This window comes from Malaclemys terrapin, chromosome 18 (assembly GCF_027887155.1).
Source record: "Malaclemys terrapin pileata isolate rMalTer1 chromosome 18, rMalTer1.hap1, whole genome shotgun sequence".
Classification (NCBI taxonomy): Eukaryota; Metazoa; Chordata; order Testudines; family Emydidae; genus Malaclemys; species Malaclemys terrapin.
The window spans coordinates 9,180,904-9,207,386 of NC_071522.1; the positions used below are offsets into that span (position 1 = coordinate 9,180,904).

General features: G+C 38.7%; 1 protein-coding gene across 4 annotated transcripts in view; it reads right to left on the minus strand.

Annotated features, from left to right (window-relative positions):
- NF1 (neurofibromin 1) overlaps window positions 1-26,483 on the minus strand; it is a 169,783-nt gene that overhangs the window by 11,889 nt on the left and 131,411 nt on the right. For 3 of the 4 annotated variants that reach the window (XM_054008797.1, XM_054008794.1, XM_054008793.1), the window contains 18 exons: window positions 25,842-26,035; window positions 22,977-23,117; window positions 22,506-22,785; window positions 20,338-20,552; window positions 20,031-20,092; window positions 19,786-19,900; window positions 18,803-18,904; window positions 16,930-17,070; window positions 16,192-16,318; window positions 15,505-15,636; window positions 14,788-14,923; window positions 13,797-13,954; window positions 11,338-11,460; window positions 10,532-10,659; window positions 9,321-9,421; window positions 7,592-7,734; window positions 6,702-6,748; window positions 5,630-5,846 (listed from right to left, as the gene is read on the minus strand). In XM_054008797.1, coding sequence (XP_053864772.1) covers window positions 5,630-5,846; window positions 6,702-6,748; window positions 7,592-7,734; window positions 9,321-9,421; window positions 10,532-10,659; window positions 11,338-11,460; window positions 13,797-13,954; window positions 14,788-14,923; window positions 15,505-15,636; window positions 16,192-16,318; window positions 16,930-17,070; window positions 18,803-18,904; window positions 19,786-19,900; window positions 20,031-20,092; window positions 20,338-20,552; window positions 22,506-22,785; window positions 22,977-23,117; window positions 25,842-26,035 — 2,562 coding nt within the window. Of the gene's footprint in view, window positions 1-2,120; window positions 2,192-5,629; window positions 5,847-6,701; window positions 6,749-7,591; window positions 7,735-9,320; window positions 9,422-10,531; window positions 10,660-11,337; window positions 11,461-13,796; window positions 13,955-14,787; window positions 14,924-15,504; window positions 15,637-16,191; window positions 16,319-16,929; window positions 17,071-18,802; window positions 18,905-19,785; window positions 19,901-20,030; window positions 20,093-20,337; window positions 20,553-22,505; window positions 22,786-22,976; window positions 23,118-25,841; window positions 26,036-26,483 lie in introns of all 4 variants that reach the window. The other variant, XM_054008796.1, reaches the window with a different exon arrangement.

The following is a 26,483-nucleotide window of genomic DNA, read 5'->3' on the forward strand; positions in this document are numbered from 1 at the left end:
TTGAATGAATAAAAATTTGCCAAGCCATTTTAATCAACTGCCTCCAACTGTCTTCTGTCTCATTCAGATGAGAATCAGCCTCTCATTCTGTCAGTCACTAGATTCTCCTTTCATTTCACTAGTGAGAGTGGAGAATCAGGCCCACTATTTTACAGGCACAAGGATTATTTTCTAAATTCAAAACAATTACATTCTGACTCCTGCTGTCCATTGTGGCTTATTTCATCCTGCCACTCCACACACACAGGTGCAGACAACCTAGAGCTCAGGCAAACCACAAGATAAAGGAAAACAGGAAGGTGTCTATAAGGATGAGCACAAAACACATTCTCTGCAACTCTTTCTGTATCTTCCTACATGAACAGAAGCCTCAAAATGACATTGTCTCTCAAAAAAAGCAGCATGTGGCCTTCAATAATTAATCTGGAAAAGTTGGTTCCAAACAACTCCTCTTGGTGCGCAAGTGCTGATGGTATACAACTGATGTTTAAGCTGATTTCCTATTAATAAAAACTCAAATGAAACATTTTGGCCTCTCTCCCTTATTCTTTGCTAATATCTGCGGTAGATTATCTTCATTGGGTGCCCATCACTGGAGTATCTAGGTGCCAATTCTCTTCTCAAACCTGCCTTATTCCTGTGGACAAGGCTTGCATTCCCACCTGCTGGGTTTTAAGTGTCAAGTAAGGAGCTAAAGATAATACAAGAAAAGCAACAGCTTTGCGCTTACTTACAAGTACTGTGTCTGGAGTCATTCCTGTGTTTAAAGAGCTTAGTAAATTACTTCTCATGCCTTAAGCCCACCTCTAATGCAGATCAAGCAGTATCTCGTGCAAATATGATGAAAGTAGAGGGTACCTGGATGAGGAAGCGGCATGAAAACTGCTGATTTAGAGCAAGGCAGAGAAGCTTCACGGACACAGAATGAAAGAAAAAACATTAAGTGAATAATGTCCAGGACAAGAAAAAAGAACAAGACACAAAACATTTATAGACAATGATTTTGCCTAGTTCTCTTGTTTCCAAAGGCAGGAAATGGAAAAATGTTAATATTTGCGAATATCTTAATCAAAGTAATTATTAAAATAATAATAAAAACCTGTTTGTATAATCAATGGTCATCTCTAAATTAATTCGATGTGATAAGATGGACATCACCAAAACAGCTGATTTTGTTAGTTGAATGGGATCACTATAAAATTCTTGTGCATCCTAGAGCTTCTGTGGCTACCTCACCTCTTTCTAGAGACCATGCGTAGTTGTCATCTCTATCGCCGACCCTGGTGTGCTTGGGTTACTGATTTCATTCTGGGGATAACATTTCTCTCACCCCTTGCTTCCTTTCATCTCTCCTGAGATAATAGCAGAAGGTGAGAGAGACACATAGCAATGACCTGACTTCCACATTTCTCTCACCCCTTGCTTCCTTTCATCTCTCCTGAGATAATAGCAGAAGGTGAGAGAGACACATAGCAATGACCTGACTTCCCCAACAAGCTGAGCCTCTAATATGGCACAGTTAATTTGAACGCAAGACTTAGTCCACATCCACAGTTGCATAAAGACGTGGTAGGGTGGGCTAATGAAATGGTCAACAGGACCGAACAGTTTGAAAACCAAGGTCTGATCTACATACAAAGTTGTACCAGTTTAACATCACACCTTTAGCTAACCTGGTACGAATCTGTGCAGCTCAGGCCCAAGCAGTGGAAGATTTGGGGGTTGAGGTACAACCTAAAGGGCTGCGACTTACAAACTGGTCCACAGAATGAGAAAGTTGGAGAACCACTGCGCTAATTCTAAGTCTCCCTTCCACCCGATTGCCAGAATGGGGTGAGTACATTCAAGTAGAGGCAAAACACGAATAAGAAATAAAAGGTGAAGAGACGAGACAAAGTAACATTTCAATTAAGAGTTGGGGTAAGATATTCTTAGTTATTAGGGTTTTTGGGTGCTTTAATTTGTAAGTGACAAACTTGAAATATCTTTAAGGGGTGATTTTCAGAGGTTTTGAGCATCTCTGAACACCAGCCATTCAAGATATCTGAAATTGGGTACCCAAAATTCAATCACTGGTAAATTACGAAAGTATTGGCCTATATGTAAATTGTAATGTATACCTATGTTCTTAATAGATGACTTGACGTGTCCTTCTGTATTCCTCTCATTTACTGTATATATTTGAAAAGTTCTGAAAATAAGTTTAAAAAAATTAAAATGCATCATAGAATCTTAGGACTGGAAGGGACCTTGAGAGGTCATCCAACCCAGTCCCCCTCCGCTGCACTCATGGCAGGACTAAGTAATATCAAGACCATCCCTGATCATCCTCTGTATTAAGCAACAGCTGCCAAAAAAAGCTTAAATTTACCACTGAGCTTTCAGAGGAATGAGTTTTCTATGTGATAAATTTAACGGAATAACTTTCTTGCAGGTGGGAGGTCTAGTAAGTCACTTAAAATACTAGCCCACCACATAAAATAAAGCCAAGAAATACAAATCAGTTTTGGACATTTTAAAGAAATTTAAGAATCAGATATAGAATTCCTTATAGGCTGAAGCTTCTCTCTTTTGCTTTCTTCAACACTAGCAGAAAAATCGAAATGCTTAAACTGATATAAAGGCAGTAAGACCACTGAGAAAAATCTGCTCTCAGTAGCAGTAACTCCAGGTATATCATATCTTTTAGCTCCTACAGCGCTAAACCACTCTTGATAGCTAAGCTATTGGATGAAGCAATCTTGTGACCACAAAGCATGCTCTGACTAACCTCTAGCTCTGCATTTTATATAGTCTAATTTATTATTACAAAAAAAATTAATATAATGTAATAAATTTACACATTGAACAGACACTGCCAAATGCGCCCCCCCCCTTTTTTTAAAAAAAAAAGTGAATGGGGTTTTTAAAAAATTAGTTTTCTCCCAAACTGTCTCCCATTGACCAGTGTGGTTGGCAGAACACTTGCTAGTGGTTTGCAGGGAGCTGACTTGTTCCTTGTTTCTAGTTGAGAGAAACAAAACAGATGGGAAGTGATTAAATGAAGAGCAAAAGCATACACGGCAATTTTTTTTTCCTGAAAAGACCACCACAACACACAATGCAGTACAGAAGCTAAGGATACACAAATACTTTCCCAACATCACTTTACTATGTGCAAACAACTGCTGGAGTTGTCACAGAGATGTTACATAATTGTGTGACGAGAGGTATCCGCAAGACAGGTCTTTCTATTAAGATGTTGACCAGCATGTCCTGAATTTTATTTTTTAAATGCCTTTAATTTTTTTCCTACTCCCATTTGTCTGTCGGTTTCCATCTTGCTAACTGACCATAGAGGGAAACAAACAGTGTTGGCAAATATACAAATTAAACTGAAAAAATTTTCCCTCAACTTTTTCCTGTAATAGGATGCTTACGTGCTATTTGTACTGTACCTATAGTCAGCTCAAAATTTTCAGAAAGAAATTGATTTTTAACTTAACTATGTCCCTTTAAATACTCACAGTAACACTATTGAGACCATCTAAGATCTTCATGTAGTTTTCTGTTTTAAACAAAGTCGACCAACTTGACACTTGACTATTCATTGCTTTATAATACTTCTGCCAAAAATTACTGCATGTTTATAAACAAAGCTAAAACCACCTTATTTAAGAAATTAAGACAGGAACATAAAAAATCTTGCAATGTAAAAAACTGATTTTTCCAAGGATTTCTAAAACTAATGTCTACTGTAACCATTACTGAAAAATAGTGTTGATAATTTTAACACCTTGCGATCATAAACCTGATTGCACCCCAATTCTTGTTTCTCACTGCCCAAGTCTCATTATTTGTCCTCAGCATGAACATCTATAATAAGGACACAGCAACAAGACTGCAATGACAACAAAAGCCTCCCTAGGGCTGAGCTGTGCTATTGATAAAGCAACATAGACAGGTACAACGCTGAAAAACTAATACTCTTCTCCCATTCAGGACAAAGCTATTTAGTGAAATAAATCACCTTGGCTTAGCCAGAACTTGGGAAATGAGCCAGTTTCTCCTGAGGATAATGGATTTTTCTACCTAAACTGGCTCAATTTTCTCAAGACACTAAATCAACTAGAGTGTTTCACCTGTTCTAAAAAATTGGAGTCCACTTCTTCAAAGACACTGGACAGACTGCATTGAGGTCAAAACTAAGTGATGAAGTGGTAGGATTTTAAATACACTTCAATGTTACTCATTTGGTAACCAGCTTTACAGGACACTGCCTTATCTTCTGCAAACCTAATATTTATCATAATGCAAAGAAACATGGACAACAGCTGTGAGCGGAAAGGAGAACTGGAAGGCTAGATTTCTTGAGTGCAACTGACCCCTGGTTTTGGGCCAATAGAAGCCAGACAGAAAACAGAGGCAAGTACTGGACCTAAAGGCATGCAAGAGACTACCAATCCTTGCATCCAGAATAGAAAAATAAGCATGGAACCAAACAGATGATTTTTTTAAAGTGTCAGAGCTGTAGCAATTTGAACACAACAGGGCAAAATTATACACTGTATTGGTATCACTAAGAGGCAGAAAAGACGTTTACTAGATGTGTAAGTTAGTAATCCAAAACTACTGCCTAATATATCAAGAAATTTTCCCCTACATTCAACCTGTGTTTTCTTTGAACATTTCATCCTACTGCCCCTCACTCATATCCTCATATACTGCATTTAATAATTCCTCACCTTGCTCGCTGTTTATCCCCCTGCATGCAAACATCTGCAGCTTTATTTCCTCCCATTTAGTTGTCACATAGCAAAGCATACATATTAAAGTCTTCCATTCCTCCATCATTTGCTCTTTCCTAACACTTGGTAGTAGTTCTTTTTGGTACTTCTATTTACCAGTATCTTTTTAGTAATGTGGTCAGAAGTGAAACAGTATTTCAGGTGTGGGAGCATCAGTTCTTTTATTCAGCGGGACTACCACCTCTGTTCTGTGACATCATGCTGTTGCCTGTACAGCCTTAAACTACACTGGTGTTTTTGTTTTTTTTAAACTACATTACATTACCGACTCATATCTATTTAGTTTCCCCACTATAACCCCCAGGTCTCGTTCAGCATTACTGCTTTCCAGGGCTTGCCTCCCACTGAGTACGGATGTTTTGGATTTTTTTCCCCGGGGCATTAATTTGCATGTTCCTATCTTGACTCTCATATTGTTATTTCCATGATGAAATAGGATGCTATCTCAACAGGAATGTGAACGTTTACTTTTTAGCATCCACTGCTCTAATATTATATAGACACAATAAAATGTAGCTCTTTCCTGCATGCTGCTGCACCTTGCTGTTATTCCTCAGCATGCATCACTAACAGGAAAAACTTGAATCCCTAGGACATTTTGCAAGTTTTCCTCGTTAACAAATTTAACGTCGATACTGAGATGCAAGTAACATCTGGCAATGTTGAGTCCCACTCACGGGGCCAGAAGACAATTTTCATGACCAACAAAATCAACATCAAGCTCTGCTTCAGAATGGAATGTCACTTACTATATTAACATCTCTGGAGTATTACTGAAACTTTTTGGTTTGGGGGCTTTAGTCTGTTCCCTCTATATTTGCAATATGAAAACATTTACTGACCTGGGGAATGCTGGGAAGTTGCAAGTGAGGTCATAGAATTAGAAAGGTTCAGGTTTGCAGTAATACTAAGCTGGCTCTGCACTGCAGGAGGATAAGGAGATGTAGGTGTCAGTAGAGATTCCTCACTGGTTTCCTCATCAATTCCAGGCAAATAGGTGTCAATCAAGGCATCAAGAAACTTCACTATAAGCTCAGCATCGTCTGGGATTTGTGTTTGCTGTGTAAATAAAAAGATCTGTTCCTATTTCACTTCCACCAATATCAACATAAATTTTACCTCAAACCTTGCTTTGAAGTTTGCTTTTTTTGTCTAGGTCTTTAAGCATTTTATGTGGGCATGTGCAATCTAGGCTCATATTCAGATTAATTTTAATATACACTAAAGGCAATCTGTAGTTATGATATGAACATACCACTGGATAGCAGCAGCAGCAAGTAATGAAGTGGGAGCACCAATGCCAAAATTTCCTTTAGAAGGTGAACTGCTGTGTCTAGTTCTGAACGTGGTGATTTATAAACATTATCTGTGCTCCTTTAAATCTAAATATCCAACCACTGCCCATCTCTGCTCATTTGGTCCTTGTTACATTGATTCAACAGAACAAATTGCCGTACAGGTGGTCAATACTTAAGACAATATTGCGTTTAGTATAAAACATGAAATTTATCATTGTGAATTTACTTCTGTATTGATTTCCACATTTCTGTAAGCCACAAAATACATTTAATAAAGAACTAAAGATGTGTTGAATGACAACATATGTCAAGTGCCTCTTAACAATGACAACAAGAGCATTGCAAAGGGTTATTTACCAACTTGACTGCCCTTACCTGACTTTGATAGTTTAACAGTAGGTAAAATTATCTGTTTTTATACCTGCTTATCAAATCTATCAGATCTATCAGAGGGCTAGTTACTGCCTTACACATAAAAGTTTGCCTAGTGGGCTAGTCTGTTTTATCAACATTATTTTTTTATATTTATATATAGTGCCATAAGGGCATCCTGGTGCTCCACATAGAGAATAAAGACAAGATTCTGAAGAACTTACATTTTTTATACTATTCTTACCTTAGAGAATGGCCCAGCAAACCTCCACAACCCATTAAATCCAAAACCTATAACAACAAATTGAATATTACTACCCTATAACAAACCATTTTCTCATAGAATTTTGATAGGAAACCAAGCTAATTAGAAAGTATACAAGATGCATCACTTGGATTTGCTTACATATTGAACAAAATGTTATGTAAGGATCTCACAGTGACAAACCTGACATTTTTTATGCCTAAAAATAGATTGAATTTTGTGTTCAACATGTAAAAAGTACAACTGCTGAATTTTGTTTTTTATATATAATATACATCTTAAGTGTAATAAATGAATTCAAAAGCCCCAAATTGAAAAGGGATGCTGTCAGCTTAAGCATTTAAGCATGGATAAAATTTCCACAAGGGAAATGACTTAGGAGCCTAAGTCACATTTTAAAAAGTGACTTAGGAGCCTAAATCTCATGGACTTTCAGGGCCTAAGTCACTCTGAAAACAGGATTTATGTGCTTTTAAAATGTTACCTTATGCAATTTACTAGTTAGACACTTGATAGTTACATCTAAGAGAATTTTACAAATCTCATTTATTATTTGCAATTTTTGACCAGTATTTGCATTTTATACTTCACTCGCTGTGGTCAGTGGAAACAGATTACTGAGTTTTAATTTCTAGCCTATTTCATTTAGTGTTTTCTTAAGCAGCTGGCAACATGCAGTCATAGCAAGGAATTTGACATTCACATTAAAATAGGTAATTTATTACAAATGAATACATTCTTACATTAAGATTTGTGAAATTAAGAAAAAACCCACACAACAAATTCTGGGCAGCAATAATCCTGATGGAAACATTTTTATTTATTTATTGTACAGTAGAGCAGTTTAAAAAAAGCAGAAAGATATTTACTTTGTAGGTAAGAAGTTTGGTACTGGGGTGGAGATTCTTCATGGTAGACAACACTCTGAACAATCCCATGAATTGGATTCAACAAATTTGGGTCTTGGCACAGTGACAAAAGAGTATTGATCTTGGAATCCAATAAATTGTGCCTAAACAATACAAAAGTAAGGGTCGTCTTTTTGTTCATATAGTTACTTAAAGTTAGATCTGAACTGCAGGTTCATTTATCAAACAAAACGATTGGGATGGAATTTTCAGAAGTGTCCAAGTGATTTAGGAGCACAAGCACTATTCACTTTCAATGGGACTTATGCCCTTAAGTCACCTCAGTGCTTTTGAAAACCCCATAGAAAATGTAACACATCAACCCTTTTCTTTAATTAGCAGTTAACAAAATACTCAAACATGCAAAATCAAATATTTGAATTATTTACAAGGAAATAATTAACTGGTAAAATGAATATCTGGATTTACTCAATCCTTGGTATTACTCCTGATACTGTCATAAAGGACGCCAATTACTGCCAGTTTGATTTCGGTGACTTGTGAAATTCCTTTGACGCTGACCATCATTTTATAACAGGAGGAGGTGATATTCTTTCTACAACATGCAGACCTGAATTTAAGAAGTCCACACAAGTTACACTACAATAGCTTGACTTTCCTAAACCGTATTGATTGCACATAGACAAGAATACAGTGATAAACTAAACAAACATGTTGTATGCAAAATCATATTGAAGGAGTACACCTGGGCTGCACTTTAAATAACTTGTTTTGACAGCAAAAAGAACAAGGAGTACTTGTGGCACTTTAGAGACTAACAAATTTATCTGGGCATAAGCTTTCGTGGTCTAAAACCCACCCACAAAAGCTTATGCCCAAATAAATTTGTTAGTCTCTAAGGTGCCACAAGTACTTCTCATTCTTTTTGCTGATACATACTAACACGGCTACCACTCTGAAAACTTGTTTTGACAGGTCACTTGTGTGAAAGTTATTAGTGACCCCCCTTAATAGAGCAGCTCCTCCTTATCCCTGTCTGGCTGTTATTGGCTCTCAGCTAGGTGGACCCGATATTTCGATGACACTTGGACACCAGTAAAAAAAAAACAACAACCCTGTTTATCTGCTGGGGAAAAAAAAATCTAAAAGGTAACATGTATCCCCTTGTTTTGCAACAACACACTAATGGACTGTAAACAACCCCTACGTTTTTATTTTTATTTCAACTCTTTTTTATAGTGTCAAACACTGATAAACCACAATTGAACTGCTGGACCAATGGCTGCAATGAGCAGGGGAAGGTTTTGGTGTTAAGTCTGGAAGAAGCACAGCATAGGCAACAGCAGTGCAAGATTATCCAGAGCCAGGCCAAAGCACCCAAACTCAGACTTGGAAGGATTATGGCAGAGCATAATTCAGTCTCCATGGCCTTTGGCCTCTCTGTGGAAACTGTCAATAATGGTACTTATTAGTACCAACTGTGGGGGTGGTTTCTGTCTTAAGGACACCGCTACCACCAAAAACACCAAACTCATTTCACATAGGCCACTAGATAGTTTCCAATGGTAACAGCCTTCAGTCCTTACAAGTCTAAGTTAAATTTGAACTAGCAACCTAAGGGTAAAAAATGTCTTGTAACCCCCGCCATCCAATTCCCGAAGTCATTTTATGCAAGTGTAAGGCAGCAAGCTTAATACGAAATTATATAAACGGAGTTTTAATTACTTACACAACAGGAAAGACCTTTGGGAAGACGACACTGGCTTCTGCTAAATACTCGTAAAGAATTCGTTGGTCAAACTCATCTGTAGTGTACTTTACTAATGTTGCCTGGCATAATGCAAAGGACAAAAATCAGTATCTCTCTGATTTGGGAGGTGAATATTTGTGCTTAATTTTTTTGTAACAAGGATTTCAAACATTGAGGGATGACACCAGTTCATCACTAACAGCACTTGATTGCCAAAAAAGGAGCACTAGCAAGATAGATAATCACATTAAGGGATTTTTTTTTTTTTTTTTTTTTAAAAAGGACAGTTTTCATTTTGAGTACACCTCTACCTCGATATAACGCTGCTCTCGGGAGCCAAAAAAATCTTACCACGTTATAGGTGAAACCCCGTTATATTGAACTTGCTTTGATCCACCAAAGTGCGCACCCCCCCCCCCCCCGGAGCACTGCTTTACCGCGTTATATCCGAATTCGTGTTATATCGGGTAGCGTTATATCGAGGTAGAGCTGTATTTCATGTGCACACAGGAGACTGACAATGAACGGAGTTGGTCAAAATAAAAAAAAAACAGCAACAATTTTGGTCAATACATTTCCCTCTTTTGGTGAGAAATGTTTTCAACAAAGACTGCCCCACCAGTTTTCAAAAAATGAAAGTTTTAGAAATGTACTCAAACTTCAAAGAGTTTCAGTAAGAACAAAAATTCAGATTAAACATTCTTGAATGTCTTTTCAGAGGATGGCAGTGATGGGAACTGCGTTGGAGCAGGCTGGGAGAACATTTAAAGTAATTTATACTGCAACCCTCAACCACTGGGCTCAGATAAGTTTAAAACTCAAATTAATCTAGTTCCAGCAATTTAAGATTTAAAAAAATTATATATAATGCACACATTGTAGCATTATCATTTGTTTTGTGATTCTTATCACCTGTGAAAAAGTGAGATAATAATTTGATGTACTCTGCAAAACAGTGCATAAATGTGAACATTAAATATTTGCCTGTTTATGGATATTAAATAAGCATTTTAAAAAGTAATTCTCTTGGACATCCTAGACATTAGTGGGGCAAAATAGAATGCCTTTTACACATCAGGGACAGACCCTGATCAATCAAGCCCTACTAGGATTGCAGTGAAACATACATGCTGGTTTTAAAGATATAGTGCATTAAAAAATAGAGCATAATATGGGGAAAGTGTGCTTACAAGAACAGTAAGCAGCAGGGCTTGAATTTTTGGATCAGTAAGGACCTCTTCATCCAGGAGGACATTAGACTCAGACACAGAAACTTTCCGAAGGTGTGGGTGTTGTTGGGGTGATATTCTCTGGGTTTCTGCCAGAAAAAAAAAAAATTTACTCAGCCAGAGCACAATAATTAAAAAACAAAGAATTATATACCATCCCATCAAATTCAGCCACCTACAACTCCTATGAAGCAGCTTTGTGTTATCCACAACTTAATGACTTGTATGTTATGAAAAAGCATGTTTGTTGTAATAATAATAATAATAATAATACCATAATACTTTTCATCAGTAGGTAAAGAACAATATCCCATTTCACAGAAGGGGAAATGGAGGGACAGGAAGGTGAAGTGACTTGCCCAAAGTCACTCAATAGATGAGTGACAGAACCCAGGCTTCCTGAGTACCAGTCCAGTGCTCTATCCATGAGGCCACTGGTTCCTTTGTAAAAACCCTGCATTCAGGGCTGATAAAAATATAAAGGGTATAATCTGCTCTCTTTCTGCTATGCAATGTTTATTTTTGGCTGCCTTTTATTCTAGGTCTCCGTATTAACTTTGTTCAATTGTAGTGATTGGAGATTCAATTGCCAGTATTGCAAAAGGTTGAGGACTTTCTAGGTGGCTTGTTTTGTTAAGAGAAATGCATATCTATTGCCTTGTTGTACCCTAAATAAATGAACACTGAATTTAGAAATAATCCTTTTCATGTGCATGCGCTGCATTTATTACTAGGAACAGTCTAAAAGTGTTAGTCTTTCTTCTCACCCATGTCATAATCATTTTCAGCTACTCTCCTCATTTTGGGGGGTGTGGTAATCCCAGATTCGATTTCTTGCCTTTTAGGAGCCTTTGTGTCTGATATCAAGTGGTCAAAACTTTTCCTTGTACCTAAAAAAAAATTATCAAGAAATTAAATCAGTAAACCAGGGTGGATATTCTCTGTGTATCTGAATAGTAAGGTACTGAATGTTTTTTGCTGTGAAGGCATTACACTACCAAGGACATATGGACAACACCACTGGGAGAAGTGGTCTCGTCATCCTCTGTTACACGGATATCTTTCCTATGGAACAGCAAAGTACATCCCTGCACGAGCAGGACCTCTGTAGCCTTTGTCCTGCTGGTGTTCTAAAACAATCTTCACTTGTGGATACATTAGCTCTAGATATGGTCACACTAGTTCCTGGGATATTACTGTCACATCTTTTGAAACGCTTGGCTAACACAATATACACCAGTTTAGCAGCCAATTTTAAAAATGATATTTATGGCTCAGGTGCCGAGTGTGTGCCACTTTCTTTCCTCGTCAGCATACTACAGTGTCTCCCATTTAGTAAATATTCAAATGCCTTATTACTGGAACCCGAGTCACTATCAGGGTCACTACTCCCTCTCACTCAGTGTGTATATTTTAGTGCTTATGAAAGGTGAGAGGTTGAACAGCACTGGTTTGTGGTAAACAAGATGTGGGTATTGTGCAGGCCTCCACAAAGCTCTAAAAAGCAATATAATCCTAAATGACGTGGCCAGTATAGTTATTCCAAGTCCTTGATCCACTCTTGAGAAGGAAACAGAAGCATGCAGCTCGCTGTAGTGGTCTAGCTGGCCAAGGCAGGAAACTTGGACACACCAGGTACTCTCCAATACTTCGATATCCCCACCAAGGCTATGATTTTGTCATGGATATTTTTAGTAAGTCACGGACTGGTTACGGGCAATAAACAAAAAATTACAGAAGCTGTGACCTGTCCCTGACTTTTACTAAAAACATCCCTGACAAAATGGGGAGGGAGGAAGGTCCAGCACCCTGGCTCTCCCCCCTCATCCCCATAGCAGTCGGCTGGGAGCTGCAGGGACCCCATTGTCCAGTGGATGGGAGAGGTCCCCCACTGCTCTGCGGGGAGGTCCCTGCCAGCAGTAGAGTCTGGGGAGCTGTCGGAGGGGTGGGGGCTGGGGATGGGGGGGGCCTCCTGTCCCAGGCCACTGAGCAATTTCGGGGTGTGTCTGCTGTTGGCGTCTGGGGCGGGGGCTGCTCCTCGCAGCGACTGAGCAGCTGCAAGGGGGGCCCCCGCCAGTGGCAGTGGCTGGGGAGCTGTGGGGGGTCCCCCCACCTGTGGCTGCTGAGCAACTCTGGGGTCCCTCTGCCGCCGCCAGTGGTTGGGAGCTGCGGGGGGGCCCTGGCTGCTCATGGTGGCTGAGCCACTGCAGGGGGGGATCCCTGCCATAAGCAGCGGCTGCGCAGCTCTGGGGGTCCCGTGGAGACTAGGAGGCTGCAGGGTCTCCAATGTCACAGGGGTCGCTGGAAGTCACTGGTTCCGTGACTTCCGCCACCTCCGTGACATAATCTTAGCCTTAGTCATCACTCCCAGTTAACCAGAGTACTCCCTCATTATGCCACAATCCTTCCCCACCCCTCTCTCTCCTGCAGACAAGTTGAAATCATGAATTCCAGGATATTCTGCCCCTTAAGGAACTGCTAAGTAACACGTTGAGGCCAAAATCACGTTTCATGGCATTCCCCCTACATGCTGTGTGATACTGAGTTCTATGAGCCTGATTCTCAATTAGACTAAGGCCCCTTTATGCTACTTCACAGTGTAAATTAGCCATAAAGAGAACGGAAACTGCTCTCTAAGGACATCTCTGGCTGATGTAGAGCTGGCAAAAGGGATTTGCAGCAGCCCTACACAATCTCAGAATACAGGAAGGATAAAGATGGCTTAAAGAACAGCTCAGGTCAGAGGTAATAGGCTATGGACTTGTAGATTGCCAATTCAAACCCGACATTCGTTGGAAGTATCTGAAAGTTGTTACTATCTGCTGATTGCTTGGTGGCCTCTATATTAAATGAGTCTTGTGGTCTCAAATAAGTTTCCACTGGTCCTGTGCTCACACCACCAACTGCTTAACCGCTGCTACTAACTGGAGCCCTTATTAGAAGGCTCAACAGGGAGACCGTCATGTTTCACTGCAAAGCCTTTTTTTTTATTATTATTAAAGACTTCTTTAAGCAGGGAGAGGGGAGAGTCTTAGTTTGGAGGGATTTTAATTGTGGAGGTTGGTCCAATTTGTATTGTGTAGATGTTATGTATGTCACTAGAAGAAAGGACAGGCCCATTTTAAAAATGTCAAATAAATACGTTATGTTCACCCAAAAACATTTTCTCTGTTTTAGCTTTTTAAAGACTGTTGTAACAAACTAGTAAACCTAGTGTTTTACTTACCTAGTAGCTTTTTAGTGTTGGCTTGTGAAGGCTGTCCCATATCCAAGCTCATGGATTTTCGTGTCCGTGGGCTAATCTGTCCCACGGTGGGGTAATTGGCAGCAAGATGTCTGTCTGACCCCTTTGGAGAGGACCACGGTTGGTTTTCCTTTAGTGTCCTGACAGTGTGGAGGAATTTAATTTTTAAAAACCAAAAGTTGCACATATTTGGTTATAAACCCTCTAAGTATTTGAATTTTATAATAAATAATAATAATAATAGTTAAAGCTGTCAGCTGGAATTGTTTATATAGTAACCACTTTGGTTGCAAAATTCTGTAAATTTATCAGTGAAATGCAGCACCCTGTGTGATTATATTACTGAAATGGTAAAAACAAATAAGAAAATTACCCAATGTAAGGAAGCCAACTTATAAGGAAAGGGGAAGGCCCTGTTCAATAATCAGCTGATCTATAAGGTTTTTAGATCTTGCTTTATAAAAATGCTAATTCTAGAAATACGCTCAGGATTTCATAAAACCAGGCTTGCTTTTCCACTTACATGCAGACCTCCTATACTACGATTTCACTGTTCATAAACAATACTGATGTTACCAGCTACTGCATGCTGGAATCTCAGCTAAAGGAGGAAGTAGGGGATCACTAGGTAGCTATTTTACAGAGCTACTAAAGGAGAAAAATAAAGATGATTATGTTTTTAAAACTGTTGAAACAAGATTTAGGGTAAACTTCAGCCCTATGCAGAGAGGCTAGCATAAGCCCTAGACACCACTTAAGTCTCACTTAAGCATATAGTGTTTAAGTAGTGCATAGGCCTTGAACCCTTAATGCACAGTTGATCTTTAAGCAGCCCTTCTTAATGCTGGTTCTAGTTTTTAACATATTACATGTTACCTTTAAATAACCTGCAAAAGGTACAGCTTTCTTCCCAAAGTATTCACTGAGGTTCGCACAACTGCTGTAGTTTAAATATAGTGAGAGAGAGACTGACCTACAGCTGGTGTCACTGTGATGTATGGGATATGTATCCATAGGAACATTTTCCATTGAAACCTCTGTCAGCAAGAGAGACTTCCTATGTTTTAGGCTGCAGCGACTTCGAACTTCCTCAGACACTGTCAGCAAAGCTAAAAATCCAAAGAAAGCGAACAAGTTTTCAAAGACAGCAACATTTTCAGAAGTCTACGCAGTACTCCATGGATTTTAATTTTTTACTTAGCACATACACAAATCCATTGGAAGCTGCAATTATTTCTCACTAAAATGCTTAAAGTCAATTGAAGGATAAGGAAGGTTTTTGAAATAATTTTAAAGTAGTTAAATTATTTTTCATAACAGTCCCCTGTAAGTTTACAACTAAAATTTTATTTAAATATTTCCCCTCCACATTGTTCATTCTTGCTAGGCTGCTAGAACTCTTGACTGCTTTATTTTTTAACGCAAGCATTTAAATATTTACATTTTAGAAACTCTCTCCAACCTGTGGGAGAATTTTGAAACAGATATGTCACTAGGTACTCCCACATGCTGACTTTACCAACTTTGTTAGCATTCCCTTCACTGATTTAACCTTTCAGACTAATTTTCTGAACAGCCCCGTTGTTCTCTGACAAAGTTTTCTTTAAATAGCTTTTTAATATTTTATCGACCTAAGGCCAAGAATTTCCACACCTTTTGATTAGGCAGAAGGTTAGTAGTTCTTTTTTACCTGCCAGATAAGCCACACTCTGGGTATTCACCTCGAACTTGTCACAATTCCTATGTTTGTTAACCAGAGCTAGTAGTGTGTGTAAAATCCTTACTGTCCTTGCTACGATGGTAGGAGAGGGATGCCTGTATCCTAGGGAACAAGGTTATGAAGAAATCAAGTATTGGGTATTTAGTTTTTAATATTTTAATGCATATTTATTATAATGCTTTTACCAATATTTTTCAGTGAGATATTTCTCAGAACCCTTCATATATAGAGTAAGAAAGCACAAAATTAGTGAATGATGAACATACACTAAAACGATTATTTTTCTGCCCCCTCCCAAAGACCAGAACACTGCAAGTGTCCAGGCAGATATTCTACATATTTATTTAAATTCTTGTCCCATTATGACCACCTATATAATATGCAGTAAGCCTGAAGTGGAGTCAAGCCTGACAGATAAAGAGAAAGCACTTTTACAGAAAGTACCACAAAACAACAAATAGAAATAAAGCCATACCTCCAGTGACAGTTCACAGCGCACAACGTGAAATCCTGATGCCATTTAAGTGAATGAGAGTTTTGCCATTGATTTCAATGGGGACAGGATTTCACCCTTTATTCGTTCTTGGACTTAGTTATGCTTCTAAACTAACTTAGAATATGACATGAAAACAAGCACAACAAATTTTCTATTCCTACCTTTTAGAAGATGTCCTACTAGTGCAAAATTAAAGTTAGAGTTAAAGTTGAGTCCAACAAAATGATCCATCTGTTTGCAGTGCCATTCCAAAGGTCTCCTGATTTCCATAAATACTTCTTCTGGGCTCTGTTAAGGAAAAACAGTGTCTGATGGTATTCAGCTGCAGATTATTCATACCACTAAATTTTTGGTAAAAAATTACAGAAATCCAAAGTAGTTAGAAACTTGCAATAAAATATGTAAATAAAATCCGTATGTGTAATGTTGATATTTCTGTGCTCTGTCAGTCTGGGTGGATTCCAAGCAATATTACAAGTTATAAATTTGGACGTTTTTCCTTTTTTTTTTTTTCTTTCTTTCTGGAGGTGTGAGAATGAATTTGCTGTGATTGTGCTCTCTCGACATGTCAAAGATTAGGTTAAACATTTAAGGAGAAGTGGGAGAAGAGCCCAAAATGTATTCAGCTTTGTTCAGTATTTTTTTACCCTGCAGTAGAATTTCAGGTTCAACTGGAATCAACGTTAGTAAGAGAGCTTTTATAAGGAGGTTTACATGAGGACTCTTAAATGTTGGAATATTAATTTCCTTGCAAGTCGGAGTACTGGACACCAATTCTCTTCACTCAACTATTTTGTTCCACAAGGAGGTATACACACAGATTTGTTTGCTTTCAAAGATAAGAATGCACAGTACATTAAAGGTTGCTCACACAGTTTACTAGCGGGTGTATCACTTACCTTGTCATTGAATACCCGAAGACCATCTAAGGTATGTAGATTTTGTTCAAGTAGTGCTGTACCTGCTGAATAAAGGTTAACTTCATCTAGCTGCAGCACTGCCATTGCCACCCAAAAGAGGGCCTTGTGCATAGGAGAGTCCTAAGGGAAAAGATTGCAGTGATTTTAATTTCAAAACCGTTTCTGGAAATGAATAAAACAGGACAAAATGTATCCTGGTAATCTTGTTTATTTCATGCATTCTTAAGCTATCCTTGATTGGTGGTGGTCTGTTATCTGCATATGGGGCTCTCTCCTCAACCACATTAAAGACAAAACTGACAGTCCACATAAGCACCATCTATATTCCTCAAGCAGTTGTATTCTTCTTCTAAGTACCACAGAAGAATCAGTCACAAGGATCATTCTTTGTGACTGCTGCCTCTCCATTCATTCCATTCTTTCAAATCACACACATTTCAAATCAGTATTGCACCTTCATTCCACCAATCTGGGAAGCGATGTTTGCGTTCAATGCCAAGTCTAGATTCCAAAAGATGTGACCATAATGCTGTGGCCAAATTAGTCGGGTCATTACATGCCCAATCAGATTGGCATGCTGGGCAAGCGAGCATTCAACACGGTTTTTATGAAGATGATGTCTTCCTTATAAATGACAAACATACTGGGGATCCAGTTCTTATCCTCTGTGCATGACATTACCAGAGATACTTGCAGGACCAGGGTCCAAAGTCTCTACCTTTATATTTTACTGAGGTAGAGTCAAACTATTAGACTTCGAGTGAAATGAAACAGAACTTCCAAAGGCTTCGTGGCCTTCATTGTCTTTACAATAAATACTCAAACTTCTGTACTAAAATGTAAGTGTGACATATCAACATAAAACTGAACCTGAAAATAATGTACTAAAAGCACAACTAATTCCTACAACTCACTGTTAATTCTAAACCCTACATAATGCCATTCAGTTGGCTCAGCAGACAACGCTGCGAATATGAAATAAAGTTACCAAGATAAAGATGAAATATCAAATGATAAAATCACCAGAAGATCCTTCAGACAGATCACTAATATTTACTTAAATTCTTTGATGTGTTTGGAAAATGAACATTACACTAACACGCCTGCCAAATGCATCTAACAAGAAAATTGGTGGAAAGTTAGTTTCTCTTGAGAACAAATTTACAAGATCAGTTGCAAGCAGAAGAGACTTTACTTCTTGCATCTGTAGAAGTGAGGTTCTTACCCACGAAAGCTTATGCTCCCAATACTTCTGTTAGTCTTAAAGGTGCCAGAGGACCCTCTGAGACTTTACAGAGCCACCCTTTTCCAGTAATACCCAGCTTCAAGAGCTTCACCCCACTTTCAAATTTACTGTGTCCCTTTGACAGCATGTGCAATACAACGCTGCAAGGAAATTTTACAGAGATTCATAATTGTACGCAAACTGCTGGGCTGACGAAGTCATGAACTTCATCCCTGGAACATTTCAAGTCAAATGAGATTAGCTTTTATGATGAACCAGCAGACCTGTGCCAGCAGTTACAGATTGGAATGCCAAAAAAGCTGAAGAGCTCAGGAGAGAAGATCATGAAATAACTTCTTTCAAACCTTGCCGTGGCTTTGGATCATAATTCTGCTTCACCAGACAATCACATGCAAGCTCAGCTTTTCCAAATTTTTTGCAGAGAGGGTCTCAAATACAAAGCGGTGACATTTTTGATTTCCCTTTGAGCAGGAATTACTTTTACAGTAAAGGAACAGGAAGATTGCCAGAGATGAAGGTCACAATTTGGATTCATATTTTTGAGGTGAAACACGTTTATAGTTTTCATTTACAGAACAGATTAATAGTTTTATCAGTGTTATTTACCTTATTAAGAAGTGGCTGCAGCTTGGTTAGTGCGATAACTGTGGCTTCTATAAGAACTTGGCTGTTGTAATTATCAGGACCTTTTAAACAGCTCTCAAGTCCCTTTTTGGAAAAATGGAAAAAACATAATTTTTATTAAAAACAGGTTTTAAAGACCAAAGTTCTAACCAATAATTAACAGCAGTTTTGATTTAGTTTTGAAAAAGTTTAAACTTGTTTTTAAAGGATTCTGAAGTATTGTCAGTGAGGATTACAAACCGAGAAAACGTTTCATGGTGCATATAAAATTTAAGGTGCTGTACTGTTATTTTAAGGATCAGTGGAGCTATTATATCAGAGGAATTAAGTAGTCCTGATATTTCAGATACTGTTCACCTAAATTTTATGTCTACGAAACTTGAGTAGAACAACAAAATGCTCAAGGGAAACTAATTTTTCTGGTACGCTGGTCACCTGCTATTAAACACAGCTTTATGATCTTGTTTGGTATCATGGACACCATTACCAAGCTAACTGCATAGTTTTAAAATATTTCACTTGCATAAATGATAGGCACTCTATTCAAATTCTCTAAGTTACTTTATTTGCTTTTAACAGCTATTAAATGTATAACTTCCTTCATAGTTATGCAGATGCAGCTAAGTACTGAGCTCTTAGATTCAACCTCAATGCAATGCTCGAAGTTCAGTTAGCGATAAATTACCCAGCCATACCATTTTTTTGTATGAGCAGCAGCACTGGGTAAAATTACTAAAGAGAACTCAAATTCAGTACCACCAAATTTATTCTGGTCAGAAAAGGTTTGGCTACAAAAACTGGATTTTCAATTATGAATCAATTCCTCGTTTTGCATAAGAATTCACCCTAAAACTTGTCAGTCATTAAATTCTGCTGAATCCAAAATTTAATCGCGAGACAAAATTATTTGGCTGTTAAAGGAGCTATTCTATGATTTACATCAAGAAAAACGAAGAACCATATACCTTGCTAAGAATTCGGATTATTTGTTTTATTTGCCCATGTGACACTCGTTTACTGATACAGCCAAAGACGACAAGTGCTCTTGGTTGCAGAGATGGATTATATTGGAATGCAAACCTGTGAGAAATAGAAGTGAGTTGTCTTAAACAAGTTTGTTTCCATATGCTTGCGTAGCGAAAAAAAATCAAGAGTTACACATCTACTACACATGCAGTTATAGGTTATGTTTCTGTGACTCACAACATACTTTTGTGCTAGGTCTGTCCACTGGTCCAGCCACTTGCATGTTGGAATATCTCTCATACAAGCCTTAAAAAAAAAAAAAAAAAAAAAAAGAGATATTGAATACATGTAACCCTAAGCAAAAGCACCTATTTAAAATACGTATCTGCTTTTAGTTCTTAGAGAGCTATTCCTTATTTAAGCACTTAGTACTAAGCCTAGTCAGGAAGCCGACATCCTCTTATGCGGCTTGCCTGCATGATAGTATATACAATACTACTATGTTATATCTCATGGTTTTAGTTAGTTTCTCATTGTCTTACAAACCGTACCTCCATGATCTCCAGCAAAGCTTCAGTAACTGTTTCCAGGGAAGTCAGTGCAAAAGTCTCCCTCTCGTATGAACCAGGAGAGAATGACCTATCCCGATAACTGGATCGGAATGCTATGACAGCTGCTGATTTCACTTTGCTGATTCCAAACAGCAAATAAAACTTGGGCAGCGAGAACTCTGTCAAGCTGAGTCTCAAAACTTGCTTCGTCTCCTCTGTTAATTAAGAATTTACAAGTTACATTTAATATATTGAATCCCAACCCACCTTTCAAAAAGTACTTTCAAGACCCAAAGCCCATTTTTAAGGTGTAAGCATGTATTCTAGGAAGTGGACCACCTTCACTTGGGGGGGGATGGGGGTAGGGGGGGAGAAGACATACATTGTGTACGGTTCTGCCCATTTGAATACTGTTTTACATGCTATCGGCCTGTATTTATGCCACTGCATGCGTGGCCCAGTATACTGATTCTCAAAATGTGGTCAGGAGAATTAAATAGTTTGAAAAAACAAGCAGTAGGGAATTTGGCTGGGGGAGATGGTTCCATAAGATCTCTCTCTGAGGTGGGCCACAGAATGAAAAGTGTAGAGAACACCTGGTATTGGGAGGTAGTGCTGCTGAGTTCTAGTCTGGTTATTTAGGCCCCGGTTTTTTGAATGGGAGCTGTAAGGTTCTGAGCATTTTTGAAAATCTGGTCACTTCATTTTAAAGCCGAAATGGAAGCTGAGCAATTTGCAAATCCATGTTGTGGGGTCTCAACACTTTTGTAAATCTGGCTTTTAACTTCATTACGCCTCAGTTTACACATCAGTAAACTAGAGATACCTATCTATATCTCTGGGCAGTTGTGAGGCTTAATCCTTAGTATATACAACACGCTTTCAGATTCTTGGATAATGGCACTATATATATATATATATATGTGCAAAATATTGTAAGTTCTAAGGTTCCTTTAACATGCTTTCATACCTGCACTTTTGTAATAAGAAGCTATGAAGATGTATTTGCTAGTGGGTTTTAACTCTACTGGTTCTCACTGTTTTATCTTGGGATCATTGAAAAACAGCAAAAATATAATAGCAAGTAAGGTATCCTCTTTTAGTGTCACAATTGTCTTACACAAGAGACATTTTGGTTACCTGGTATTCTATACATCTATTCAACAGAAGAATTTCAGCCAATTAGAGCACAGACACAGTTTCCTCTTCATCTACATCATGAAAATTCTTGTCGATAATGTCTCCACATCACCCCTTTTCCGAACAAGCCACTCCCTTTAGTCATTATTTACATTAAAGACCTGCCCTAAATCAGCTAATCAGTTTTTAGCCCAATTCTTATTCATTCTAGCCATACACCCATGCGGCAATCTCTCGCAAAGCTGAAGAACAGCAACACAGCACTTTCAAAACCCCAGAAGAGAAACAAAACTTTAGTGTTACAGAAGATTAATCTTTATCGCTCACAAATATTCACAATGAATAGCAGAAGCTGATTAAATGACTCACTTTTGTTTCAACTATCCATCTCAGCCACCCTATTACTATTTTGTACACAACAAAACAATTGTTATCCTATAATTAACTATCATTAAATGAGTTGGAAATATTCTCTTATTGTAAGTTCTCCTAATGTATGACCATTGCAGGTGACAAGTTTCTACCACTCCACTCCACTGTAGCCATTGGTCCTACTGGCTCAAGCACAAGAAAGCTCAGCCATGATCTAGTACTGAACTAGAGTTCACCTTTACTAATGGTCTGAAAATACATCACCGCAGTGCCACCTGTGGTCTCAGGGATTGTCTCCACTTACCGTGGATCCAGGATGTGGTGATCGATCCACTGGGAGTCAATTTAGTGGGTCTAGTGAAGACCCGCTAAATTGACCGCCGATAACTCTCCCATCGACTCTGGTACTCCACCAGAACGAGATTCATAAGGTAAGTTGAGCTAAGGTAAGTCGACTCCTGCTACGTTATTCACATAGCTGGAGTTGCGTAACTTAGGTCAACTTAACCCTGTAGTGTAGGCCTGCCCTCAGATACAGTAGCTTCATAGAAATGACGGTGGGGGAGAATGGGATGGGAACAGGTCAAGGAGACATTTGCTAAAGCAAAGTAAACTACTGAGTGATCAACTTAATATAATATTTTGTAAGAACTTACCGCTAAAGTGAAGTTGTGAACAAGTGCACAGAGAATGAATGATGTTGATGACCAGGCCATGGGTGGAAGCTCTAAGGGAAAGAGGACCAGTGGCCACCAACAAAGTAACTACATGGAAGAGGTAGGGGAGATGTGCTGCCACATCAAGAGAATTGTTAAAGGAGAGCATCAGCATGTAACGTGCTAGAATGGCAATATCATCCCACATCAGGTGTTGCTCTAATGTAGGAGTTGGAGACAGACAAGTCTTGTCGATTATTTTGCACATCCTCCCTATTACCTGAAAGGGAGCAAACATTTTCTTTTAGTTAAAGCAAAAACAGGGCTCAAAGTTTCACTCAAACACTATTACAATTAAACTTTACAATGTTTCTATTAAGAACACATATTAAAATACTATTGTACCACTGTTTAGAGCGGTGTCAAATTATTGACTGACTTAAAGGTAAGTTAAGGAATGGAAACACTCACTTTGCTTGAAACCAATTTCACATTTCCAGAAGCCAGAGCTACAGCTGTGTCTGCCATAACCTCAGCTTTTATGGATCCCAAGCCCCCTGTGGCACTGGTTTTGATGAAACTGTCCAGCACTACATCAAGTAGATCTGTTATCTATTGGAGAAAATAAGTAATCATTTGCTTGTTAATGTCAGGTACATGAAATTCAGGTGTAACAATCTGAATTAAGCAGCCTGCTAGACAAGTGACCCCTTAGTTCTATTACTTGACTGTATGTATGTGGTGAAAATTACAGCACCAGTTTCAGTGATTTTTCAACAAATGTTTACGTTGTTGCATCTGAATTAAGAAGAACCCCACATAGTTTTATTATAAATATAAATTTTAAGTGTGTGCGCGCTTCACAGCTGTATATTAGATTGTGAGGACTTAGTTTGCATCATTTTCTAGTTGCTATTTGAATCTAAGATGTTAGATAAGTATTATTTAGAGCAACAATTTGGAAACTACGCACTGGGATTTTTAAGGTATAGTAAATCTGTTTTCTTTTTAAAAAGCAAGAAGAGATCTTATTGTTTATGTAAGGTATTGCCTAAAATATTAGCCAGACATGATCTTAGCTATCATTAAAACGGTACTGATATCTTGCAAGAATTTTTAGGTTGTGAGAAAGCTACGTATTTAATACAGATATACAAGTCAGCAATGCAGAGGATGTTTCTCCTTAACTATCCAGACAAATTAGTACTAACGATTGAATTAGGCCACAGACAGTGTTTGACTGCTGGTTTCAATCCATTGTAGTTTTCATCATCTAAGAACTTGGATAAAAACCTGGCTCCATAGAATTCAATGGCAAGACTCCCACCGACTTCAAAGAAGCCAAGATTTCACCCTTTAATTCCACATTCTACATGTCTGCCTGATAATTGACTTTCATCTTGGAGATGGCATCATATAAATGACACTCTGACTGTAATGGTCCAGGGTTGCAAATTATACTGATTTTTAGTGACTGAAGTTGATCAAACAGGAGAGGCAACTAACCAATTTTGGTGGCAGTTACCATGTGTCTCAAAGTAATTTGGACACACTGTTGCAACATCATGTGGTGACAGGACTAAAGAAGAGCATGAAAAGGGGAAAGAGGGAAGGAATGTAACTAAAAGGAGTTCATGTCAGCCAGCAGGAGGTCAATAGTCAGTCAAGCAAACAAGCAGACATTCTGACAGCGAGTGAAGCTAGTTTTTTTAGTTGAAACTTTCCTTATTAATGGCATAACTCTGAAAGCCATTTTTCCTCTCCTCCAACTTTTGTCTTCTGGGAACAGACTTCTGAGCTTAATTCATAATTAGGTTAGAGGCCATTGGGGAGAGGGGCTGTCATACTATTTGACTATATTAACATATTATGGAACATGTTCAATGTTGGTGGTTTAAACAAGGAGCTTTTATGCTTGAAGTATCCATGCAACTATTATGGTTATAACAGGAATGCCAAAGCTGTTTCCTGAGACAATGTGGGTGAGAAGATCTTTTATTGGACCAACTTCTGTTGGTGAGAGAGACAAGCTTTCAAGCTTATCCAGAGCTCTTCTTCAGGTCTGGGCTACAACAACACTGCATACAAAGATACTTCCTGAATTTTCAGGTTTCTGTAGAAGCCAGGAATGTGTTATTAAAAGCCAGAGCTCAATATTTAATGTTAATAGGAAACTTCATAAGAAGTTGTGTGTGCTGCGATCTACATACATGGTTAATGTACTGAAGTGCTGTTAGAAGAAGAAAACTGTTTTGGCACGAATATTAAATGACTGTAAAATGCCTGTTTGCAGTGTTGTAGCCGTGTTTGTCCCATATTAAAGAGACAAGGTGGGTGAGGTAATATCTTTATTAGACAAACTTCTGCTGGTGAAAGAGAAACTTTCAAGTTACACAGATCTCTTCTGCTGGTCTGGGAAAGGTACTCAGAGGCCACGTCAAACTACAAAATTAACTTGACCGAACTTACAGTGGCATATAGCTGCCGCAGTAATTACATCACTTGTGCGTGTCTACACTTTGCTCCTTGTGTCGGCAGTACACATCCTCATCAGGATCGCTTGTATCAATTGCATTGTTAGTGTGGGGCATTATGGGATGGCTTCTGAAAGCCAGTAACAGTCGACATAAGCAATGCAGCGTCTACACTGACATTGCGTCACCCCAGCGACATTGAACTTGACTCTATGCCGCGCGCTGAGGTGGAGTTATTAAGTCGGCATAGTGGGGTAGTTAAATTGGGGGGAGTAAAATGTAAGTGTAGACACTTCGGGCAAGTCCACACTACCAAATTAAGTCGACTTAGGTTACATTGATGTACAGCCACTGCAGTTTGGCATGTCCACACTAGCGCCTTCTGTCGGTGGTGCGCGTCCTCAATAGGAGCGCTTGCACAGATTTAATTATCAGTGTGTGGCATTGTGCTGCACTGACAATTGGAGCTCCAGGTGGTGGAGCCACAAGGGGCTGACAGCTGGAACAGTCAACGCAGTATCTACACCAACACTGCATTGACCTAATTACATCAACCTAAGTGCTACGCCTCTCGTGGAAATGGAGTTATTAGGTCGGTGTAGCGGGTGACTTACATCAGCGGGAGCAACACTGTAGTGAAGGCATCTTACGCTGACCTAACTCTGTAATGTAGACCAGACCAGAGTGTCACAACTCAATACAAGGTGGAAGAGATTGTTAAGGACCATTCAAGGCAAGTGGTCCATTGACACCCGGGCAATCATACGACAAAAAGGAAAGGGGGGAGGGGTTAGTGGATTCTAACCTATAATCTCATTTACGCTTTGCTGTTAAAGGAATAATGAATTTATGCAGTCAGTACCTGTCCAAGACTCCCCCATATCTTTGCTTGAATGGAAGGATACATCTGTTTCTCATTTATTGTCATCGTTATAAGCTTATCAAGAATAGCTGTGACTCGCTGGCGTTTAGCATCATCATTGTGCTTACAGAATCGGACCAGATTCGACAACCAGGGCGTCATATATTCCAGGCAAAGGTGTTTCAGTTCAATACCTGAAATCAAAAATTAATGTTATTGTAACAGAAGGCCATTGATGGCCTCGTCTCTTTGTAAAGTCTAGGTACCTGGACCAAAAAAAAAAAAAAAAGGGTAAAAGCTCAGAAGTAGGATTATTGTGTAAAAGTCAAAGCTTTAAAAAGAAACATACTGTTCTAGTGACATCCAAGCCATACATCTTTAGGAAGCTGGAAAGAAGAGTGACATCTTAATTCATGCTGAAGAGATGTAAGAGAAAGTGGCTCAAAGCTCGTAAACACACTAATATTTAGAATTTACATAGTACTTTTCATCTGCAATGTGCTTTCAAAACGTTAATCTTCAACACCCTCATGAAGTAGGTATAATCCCTATTTTACACATGAGGAAAAAAAGGCAGCTATGTTTCAAGACTCAATCAAGGTTAGAGAGAATCAGACCCTGGATTAGAATTCAAATTTTTTG